Source organism: Myotis brandtii, unplaced genomic scaffold, assembly GCF_000412655.1.
Source record: "Myotis brandtii unplaced genomic scaffold, ASM41265v1 scaffold298, whole genome shotgun sequence".
Lineage (NCBI taxonomy): Eukaryota > Metazoa > Chordata > Mammalia > Chiroptera > Vespertilionidae > Myotis > Myotis brandtii.
Window position 1 is genome coordinate 2,721,037 of NW_005361391.1, and position 9,758 is coordinate 2,730,794.

The following is a 9,758-nucleotide window of genomic DNA, read 5'->3' on the forward strand; positions in this document are numbered from 1 at the left end:
TGGCGCTCGGGGGGGCCTGCAACCTCTCACCAGCTACCTGGGGGTGGGGGTGATGGGGATGGAGGTGCAATGAGAATGCGGGGTGTCTGCAGAGCTTGCTCTCACTCCCCCTTCTACCCTCCCCTGAGATGCCAGTGCTCGCGCGCCGGGGAATCCGCCGTGCTCAGGGGACCTCCTCCACATCTGCCCGACCTCTTCCGGGTGAGCTGGGCCCAGCTACCAGAACCGCAGGGGACAGTTGGGCTCCCCATGGGTTTGCTCAGGAGCTGGTCTGCGAGGCCAGCCTAGAGAGAGCACACTGCCCACCCGGCTTCCATGTGGCACTGCTGGGTGGTTGAGAGGCCCATGCTGCACCCTGGCACGAGACGTCTGGCTGCACTCACCACATCTCCACATGGGGTCTCAGGTGGAGTGGAGCAGGTGGGGCCCAGGGCCCCAGGTGCTGCCCAGGGCCCAGAGGTCAGCTGGGACCTGCCCTTCCATGCCAGACGCTTGCGCTTCGATCGCCGGCCAGGCCTAGGCACTTCACCCGTGCACAAATTTCGTGCACCGGGCCTCTAGTTGATATATAAGAAATCAGCTGAGGTGTAGGAAATATATTTGTATATACATAAAAATATAGGCTTCATTATGTAAATGAAGAATTATAATGGTTTGTATTCATGTTTGTTATACTAGGTATTCCTGGATATCTGTTACATCTTTGTAAGTAATAGAACTTGAACTATATTGTAAAGTTTTTTTTCTCCCACAGAAGTAAATTTCCCCAGAAGGAATTGGAAATGCTGTTTCCTGGAATGAGTGCTGATTTTACAAGTGAGAATTTTTCAGCTGCCTGGTATCTGATAGAGAACCACTCAACCACCAGGTTAGTGATGTGGAACTGTTGATTGTGAGTTGTTCACTCAGATGCAGTGAAGAGGATTATTCAGTGATGTGGGTTTTAGGTCTAGTTCTCTCAGAGCCCTTTAACTTTGGGTGAGCTTGTGGACCTCTCAGGGTACCTATTTTCTTATTTATAAAATGGGATTATTAATTAGAGGGTCCTTATTCCTTACTATCGTGTTGCTTCTATCAGTTTCATTATTTGTGCAACCCATTATAACTTTGTTGAGTCTCAGCTATGTAATAAAACTGATGTGTCTGAATGTTACTTTTCCCAACTCAACAAAATTTTCAAGTCTTGGTGTAAAGTAGGAAACACACCTTCTTCCCAGATCACAGAGCAAAGGAAGATGACTTGGTTTATCATTTTGCAAAGACTTGGTGTAAAACTAGGCAAAAAAATAGACAAGGTCATATATCTAAATTAAAGTGATCCTTTTTGTTTGCTAATTACATTTTACCCATTTTCTCTACAAGATCAGATTTTTAACTTTTTTTGCAGACTGTTTTAAAACAATGATATTTAGTAAAAATGCTTTAATGAATGTTTTATTGCTTAAAATTTATATTCTTGAAAATTCAACTTGTTAAAATATAACTTAGGAGAAATTCTTAATCTATTAGGAGGAAAACCATTAGTAGAAAACATGAGGAAAAATTGGTTTATACATAGGATAAATTTGGCCTGATAAATTTTTAAAGTAAATCTTTCATTATAGGAGACTAGAGGCCCGGTGCACAAAATTAGTGCACTTGGGGGCGGGTTCCCTCAACCTGGCCTGCGCCCTCTCACAGTCCAGGAGCCTTGGGGATATGTCTGACTGATTGCTTAGGCCAGTGATGGCAAACCTTTTGAGCTCGGCGTGTCAGCATTTTGAAAAACCCTAACTTAACTCTGGTGCCGTGTCACATATAGAAATTTTTTGATATTTGCAACCATAGTAAAACAAAGACTTATATTTTTAATATTTATTTTATATATTTAAATGCCATTTAACAAAGAAAAATCAACCAAAAAAAATGAGTTCGCGTGTCACCTCTGACACACGTGTCATAGGTTCACCATCACTGGCTTATAGGGTAGAGGGCCTGCAGAGTTAGACCTCTAGGATGGTCACACTGCCTGTGACAGCCATGGGACTCATACCTTCTGCCTTCTCTTCCCAGTGCAGGGAAAGCTGTAAGCTCTAGTGAGCATTAGGGCTCATCACTCTGAAGCCCTACCAGTGGGGATAAGATGGCCGGTAACTCCAACCTTAGCCGACCTTTCAGTCCGCAGGCCGATGCTCTATCCACTGAGCCAAACCGGTTTTGGCTATTTTATATATTTAAATGCCATTTAACAAAGAAAAATCAACCAAAAAAATAGGTTCGCCATCACTGGCTTAGGCCCACTAAGTTATCAATCGGACATCCTTAGCATTGCCACAGAAGCGGGAGAGGTTCCCACCACTGCCACTGTGCTTGCCAGCTATGAACCTGGCTTCTGGCTGAGCGGCAGTCCCCCTGTGGGAGCACACTGACCACCAGGGGGCAGCTCCTGCATTGAGTGTCTGTCCCCTGATGGTCAGTGCGCATCATAGTGACCGGTCATTCCACCATTCGGTCATTTGCATATTAGCCTTTTATTATATAGGATACGCTATAGATGAGGCCCCCTAGAACCATAGGAAATGCAAAAAGTTCACTGTTAACTCATTCTGGAATTGCCCCCACTTAAAATCAAATTGCCCCCCTGTGGGGCATGTGCTGCACCTTGGGAACCACTGGGCTTGACAATTTTCCTGTCTGAGCTTCATTTCTGAATACATACGCATATACCATGGTAATTGTAATCTCTTCTCCGCCTACCTCACTGGGTTGTCATGAGGAGGTTCTGAGCTAATAAACATAGAAATGTTTCATCAAGTAAGTGATGTCTAAATGGGAAGGGATTGTTATTTTTAAGCCCACGGGTACCCTCGCAGGAAGCAGGTACTGATTAGGGGAGGAAGGCATGATTGTTTCCTGGGATTGTAGCTATCAAAGCTTTGGAGAGGGTTCCACAGGCCTCGGACGGGCACGCTCTTGCCAGTAGCCCTGCAGTGGTGTTCATCCCTGGAAGCGCTGGCCGGGGGGTCGTAGGGGGGCGCTAGTGGGGCAGTGAGGCCGAATGGGGAGTAACTGTCAAACCTCCCTGCTTGGCGCCATTCTTTAAATTGTATGTGGCCGTTTCACAGCTATACGTGCTCAGGGCAGGGCTCCAATCTTCTGGAGTGTGGTGGGGGCTGGGCCAGGGTGGGGCCAGGTGGGCTAGGAGGGCGGGTTTAGCTCTGGCCCCTGGTGAGGTTCAGTGCACTTCCACTGCAGAGACGGTGCCGCTGCTATCAGGGGGATGGGTCTGACCCTGGGGGGCCACTTGGGCCTGCCTCCACCCAGGTCTGGAGTTGTAGGGAGGAGAGGCGTGCCCAGCCCCAGCGAGGGGGCCCGGCAGTGGCGGGCCCCGGGTGCCTCGGGGGCGCTGATAGGTCGTTGCTGGCATGCTATTGTTGTGGGCGCCCCTGGTGGGGGTGACGGGGGAAGAGATCGGGAGTCAGAGGTGTGGGCTGTGGCTACCCCCGAGGCTGGGTCTTCTCCCTGTCGGGTCAGCCTCCCCAACCCCCCGGGGGTGCCGGGGCTGGAGTAGGGTGTCCGTGCAGGAGGATTGGAAGAGCTCCCCATGGTTGCTTCCTCTTCCTCCTTTATGGTCCAAGCTCCTGTCAGGCGCTCTCCTCAGACCCCTGGGAACTTGGCTCTGGCCTCCCCACCCATCTGTGGCTCCCTGCCACCCCCGCCCCACTTGGCTTTCCCAGGCTGCCAGCCTGTCGGAAGGCTGCCGGGGCACCCTGCTACGGGCAGCACGATCCTGGGGCAGGGGGTGGGGGTGTGGGGAGCAGCTCCAGTAAAGTTTAGTAAACCCCGGGTCTGCATCGGGATATGGCTGCAGGGCCATGGGGGAGTCTGCCCAGGTGGGACGAAATCACACAAGGCCCCACAGCCCCACCCACCTTGCTGACTGGTCATGATGTGATGGCATCACGGATAATTTGCATATTCCTCTATTATTAGTATAGATGGTTCTGATTTTACATTATGGATGTGCTTTTTCTGTTACTATAAGTCAGAATTGACCTCTTTTTTGTGCAAGGCTATCATGGCACTCAATATATTCAAAGTTTTATAGCCTAATTTCTTAGCCCAGGTAGAAATAAAACTTCTGAAATACTGAGGACTACCTATTTTTTTCTCTGCTTGAGATATAAAATATTGTGGTCTTTTTAGTTATTTAGATTGTGTATTGAAAACCTTCCCCAGTTTTTTTTCTGTGATTCCACTGCTAATGACAGGATTGGCTGTTGATGGTAAGGACAACAGTGTGTTCAGTTTGTGTCCGGAATACAGAAATGAACATACAACCTGGCTTGTGTGGCTCAGTGGTTGAATGTTGACCCATGATCCAAGAGGTCATCAGTTCGATTCCTGGTTAGGCCATGTGCTTAGTTTGTGGGCTCGATTTCCAGTAAGAGGCATGCAGAGGTCATGCAGGAGGCAGCCAATGGATGATGTAGCTCTCTCATTGATGTTTCTATCTCTTTATCCATCTCACTTCCTCTCTCTCTCTAAAAAAAAAAAAAAGAGAAAAAAAAATCAATAAAAGAAGTGAACTTACAGAGAAGATCCTGCTTTAGAAGGCTTCCAACCACTGCATGATCTAGGCCAGTGGTCGGCAAACTGATTAGTCAACAGAGCCAAATATCAACAGTACAACGATTGAAATTTCTTTTGAGAGCCAAAATTTTTAAACTTAAACTATATAGGTAGGCACATTGTTATTAACTTAATTAGGGTACTCCTAAGGCTTAGGAAGAGCCACACTCAAGGGGCAAAAGAGCTGCATGTGGCTCGGGAGCCGAAGTTTGCCGACCACGGATCTAGGCTTTAACACCAGAGAAATGATATTCAGAACCTTTCACCAGGCATATGTATATATGACATACTAGTATATTGGTCATAAAAATACCTGCATGTATATTTCCATCATAAGTATCCTAATATATAAAAAGCCAGGGGTCGTCATGACCGAAATAACCAGACAGACGACCGAACAGCAGGCTATGTGGGGTGACCAGGACGGCAGGGGGGACAGTTGGGGCGACCAGGCCGGCGGGGGGTCATTTAGGGGCAACCAGGCCAGCATAGGGGGCAAGTTGGGGGCGACCAGGCCGGCAGCGGGGAGGCAAGGGGTGATCAGGCTGGTGGGAGGGCAGTTAGGAGTGACTAGGCCTGAGGGGAGCCAATTAGGGGCGATCAGGCCAGCATGCAGAGGCAGTGAGGGGCGATCTGGCCAGCAGGAGGGGGAGGCAGTTGGGGGCGACTAGGCAGGCAGGCAGGTGAGCAATTAGGAGCCAGTGGTCCAGGATTGTGAGAGGGATGTCCGACTGTCAGTTTAGGCCCGATCCTGGGGATTGAGCCTGAACGGATATATTTGGATTGACCACTTGAGGGTTACTAATATTTTTTCTAGCTGCTGTAATTTTGGCATTCACAATTAAAATTTTTAGCTCTAGGTAAGAATTTGAAAGCCTTTGTTTTCATCTGGTAACATATTAGTCTGTATCTTAATGTAGGCTTTAGTATTTTATACTTAATGCATTATCTTATTTCTTTTTTGCTTGTTAGGAGTGTTAAACTTTTGGTTTCTTTATTTCATTTCAGTTTTGAGCAGCTCAAAATGGCAGTCACCAACCTGAAGAGACAGGCTAACAAGAAGAGTGAGGGCAGCCTGGCTTGTGTGAAAGGGGGTCTTAGTACTTTCTTTGAAGCCCAGGATGCTCTTGCAGGTAAGGTGACCCTGAGAGCCATCTGCTGTGGCTTCCACAATAGAAACCTGACACTATGTTTGCAGAGTGTTTACAGGGTGTGACATTCAGTCTGTGTTTATAAAAGTTGAGATATAAAATGTGCCATAAATATTTGTTGCAGACTAGGCTGGAATCTCTTTGAAGGCTTGATACTTTAAATATTTATCTCTGAGGATTTGTAGACCCATGGTACATGTGTGAAATAGGAGACCACTTTGCTTCTCCACAATGCCCAGTGTCCAGGGTCGATAAGAAATTAAATTCCAATGGGTTAAATTCTAGAGTTTTAAAAATCCCTAGCCATCACTATCTTACACATGTGACTAATTCTATAAATGTGACCCATTGTGTGTTTGGTTTTGAAAAGACTGATAGTAATATATCCTTTTTATCCATCATCCCACCAGTACCATACACAATATTTAACTGTTCACCATGCATATCCTCATCTGTATATGTAATGGAAATTGTATTAAATAGAAATAACATAGTTTTAGACATTTCGGGGAAGGATATTAGATAGGTTTTTCCCTCTAAAACTGTCTTTAATAGAAATCAAATTATTATTTATTTAGTGAAAAGTAAAATATATTTCTAAAAGTTAGCCCAATTCTTTTAAAAAACAAAGACCCTTAAAACCTGATACCTACATAGCTAAGTATTGACTAGACAAGGTGCCACACCTTCGTTTCAGAAAGACTAAATCTTAAAATTAATTTGTATTCTTAAAGTACAGACATTCTTTTATTGTTTTTAAAGCCCCTTCTTCCAGGGCCAAACATGCATAGTTGACTTCTGACAAGTGGAATGTGCATCTGGTACAGCTCTCTCCTTGCAGGTAGAAGTGAGGTTTTTGATGGGATAAAATGCAAATGCCCAGGATGGAACAGAGAAGTTAGATAGGCTTCTTTAATAAATATTCTGTGCCCCCTATTTTTTTAAAATATATTTTTATGAATTCATAGAGGAAAGGAGAGAGAGAGAGATAGAAACATCATTAATGAGAGAGAATCATTGATCGGCTGCCTCCTACACGCTTTCTACTGGGGACCAAGCCCACAACCCAGGCATGTGCCCTAACTGGAATCCAACTTTGAGCTCCTGGTTCACACACTCAACCACTGAGTCACAACAGCTGGGCTGTGCCTCCTAGTTTTTGATGAGTGTGTTTTTCTTTCTTTGTGCTTATTGATATTCTAAGTTGTCAATGTTATGTCCACAATAGAAACCTGAGCATATATGAACAGTTTAGTGTTAACAAATAGAATTAAGTTATTAGTATGCCTAGTATCTATACAAATGATAATTTGCATATATGATTAGCCATTCTCATAGGTTATTATAATTATAATTATTTCACTTAGCAAAAGTATGTTTGACTTTTCTGTCTACCGTTTTTAAAATATACATATTTGTATTTACATATATACTTGTATTTCTTTGATTACGGTTTTACTTCTATAAATGGCCTCAATCTTGGCAGATTTCAAGAAGTTTTATTTTGTGCATTAAATTTATGTGGTCTCATTTATTAGATATTTGCCCTAGAATTACTAGTATGTTGGTAAATTCAAAGTTTAACAAAGAGCCATGGCCTGGTTGCTCACTTGGTTGGAGCATTGACCTGTGTGCCAAAAGTTGCAGGTTTGATTCCTGGTCATGACACATGCCCAAGTTGTGGGTAAATCCTCATTTGGGGTGCATATAGGAGACGACTAATCGAATTTTCTCTCTCATGTCAATGTTTCTCTCTCTCTCTCTCTCTCTTTCTCTCTCTCTCTCTCTGCCTTGTATACTTTAGTATGAGTCCCCACTCTCCTCAATCCCCACTCTCCCTTCCCCTCTCTCTTCCGTTCTCTCTCTCTAAAAATCCATAAAGACATATACTCCAGTGAGAATTAAAAAGGAAAAAAAAAGTTTAACAAAGATAATGGTGACCACTACTAATAAGCAACTGACTATATTCCATATAGAAAATGATTTTCATAGTAAATTTGAAAATTTTAAACACATAGCTTTTCTATTTTTTTAATGTAAGTGAAATGCATATTATAAAAAATAGTAAATAATAAGTAAGAACTATTGTAATTCCATTGTAGAGATAATCATGTTAATATGTTGATATATTTCCTTTGAGTTTTTTTTTCTCCTTACCTAAATGAGTACATATTACAAAATTAGAAATATATATAAAGTTGTATATGTTAGAAATCTTTATTCTTTAGGTTGGTTCTCTGGGTATTTTAATGTACTGTAAAATTTGATTTATTAGTAACTCATTAGAAAAATTTTTGACTATAGTCTTAGGTGGAATTGATCTATAATTTTTAAAAATGCTAATTATTGGTCAGGCTTTGGTTTTAATGTTATACAGAATCATATGAATCCATGTGTACATGTGTGTACTTTGAAATGGGTTATATAGATTAAGAATTATATGTTGGAAATTTGAAAGAGCTAATACATTGCAAGAGCTAATAAATTGCTCGGGTAATTTATTTTACTTTTTATTATGATAAATTTCAAACATGCTAAAAGTGGAGAAGATAGTCATCCCCATCTACCTATCATCTAGATTTAAGTTATTAATATTTTTCCATCCTTGCTTCATTGGTATTTTTTGAGGTTGTTTGTTTGTGTTTTTCTGATCCCATGTTGTGAATCTCAAGCAGCATGACATTTCTGCCTTGTATACTTTAGTATGGGTCCCCACTCTCCTCAGGGACATTTACCTACAAAACTGCAATGCCATTATCATAGCTAACAAAAGTGTCACTAATTCTTTAATATCATTTCATTCCCAGTTTATATTAAAATTTTCCTAATTACCCTCCAACTTTTTTGTTTTTAAATTGGTTTGGCCAAATGAAGATCCAAATAAGGTCCAGGTATTTCATATGTGTTTTTAAGTTTCTTAAGTCTCTTTTTATTTTTTTAAATTTTTTTATTGCTTAAAGTATTACAAAGAGTATTACATATGTCTCCTTTTTTCCCCGCCCTTGACAATCCCCTGGCCTCCCCTACCCCTCAGTGTCTTATGTCCATTGGTTATGCTTATATGCATGCATACAAGTCCTTCAGTTGATCTCTTACCCTCCATCAGGCACATTCTTAAGGGAAACTAGCTTTATTTTTTTTCCCCCTTTGGTAGCACATGGTAGTGAAGAATAACATGCCCACCAATACACGCTGGTCCCACACTGCTTTGATTCATGCTAAGGTTTCTGTAGTGTTGCCCACCATTGCTTTGGCACCATCAGTACAAATGTCAACAGTGAAAAATGAAAATAGTATTAGACCATTAGTATTATTATAAAATTAGTTATACTATTATTAATAAAATTATGAAAATAGTGTTCCCTTTACAGACCCCATGAAAGGGTCTTTGGGACTTTAGGTAGTTTGCAAACCACAGTTTGAGAACTGTTGATTTAGAGCCATTTAAGACCATTAGGTCAGCCTTGAGCTAAGAAGAATAAATAAGTATCTGCCTATATGGGAATTAGTGCCAGAATTAAAAACTCATCAAAGCAAAGCTCATTGTTTAGTTTATTCTGCTTCACACTAGAATAATAGTAGCTAAACTATATTTAGCTTTACATTCCTTATATTCTTTATATGACATCTCATTTAATCCTCACAATAACTCTATATTGTTAATATGTAATCCCAATATATATACTACTTGATACTATGATGCTAGTGCTTTAGGCCTGACTGACTCTTTATTTACTAGAGGCCCAGTGCACGAATTCAAGCACGGGTGGGGTCCGGCCGCCTGGCCCCAATCGGGTGGATTGATTGGAGCTGGGCCTGTCAGGAGGATGAGAGGGCAACGGGAGGTTGGCTGACTGCCCCCACCCCGGGATGGGGTGTGGGGGGAGCGATCAGGGGCCAGCAGCCTGGGGGAGGGGCCATGGGTGTTTGGCCAGCTGGCCCTGCCCCTGATCAGAGTAGGGAGGCCCATCAGGGGTGGGGCCAGCCAGGGGGAGG

General features: G+C 42.9%; 1 protein-coding gene across 6 annotated transcripts in view; it reads left to right on the forward strand.

Moving 5' to 3' along the window:
* The window catches only part of EXOC2 (exocyst complex component 2), a 286,986-nt gene that overhangs the window by 130,370 nt on the left and 146,858 nt on the right, over window positions 1-9,758 (forward strand). For all 6 annotated transcript variants that reach the window (XM_005869533.2, XM_014542312.1, XM_014542313.1 and 3 more), the window contains 2 exons: window positions 755-868; window positions 5,620-5,744. In XM_005869533.2, the coding sequence (XP_005869595.1) occupies window positions 755-868; window positions 5,620-5,744 (239 nt within the window). The remainder of the gene's footprint in view (window positions 1-754; window positions 869-5,619; window positions 5,745-9,758) is intronic.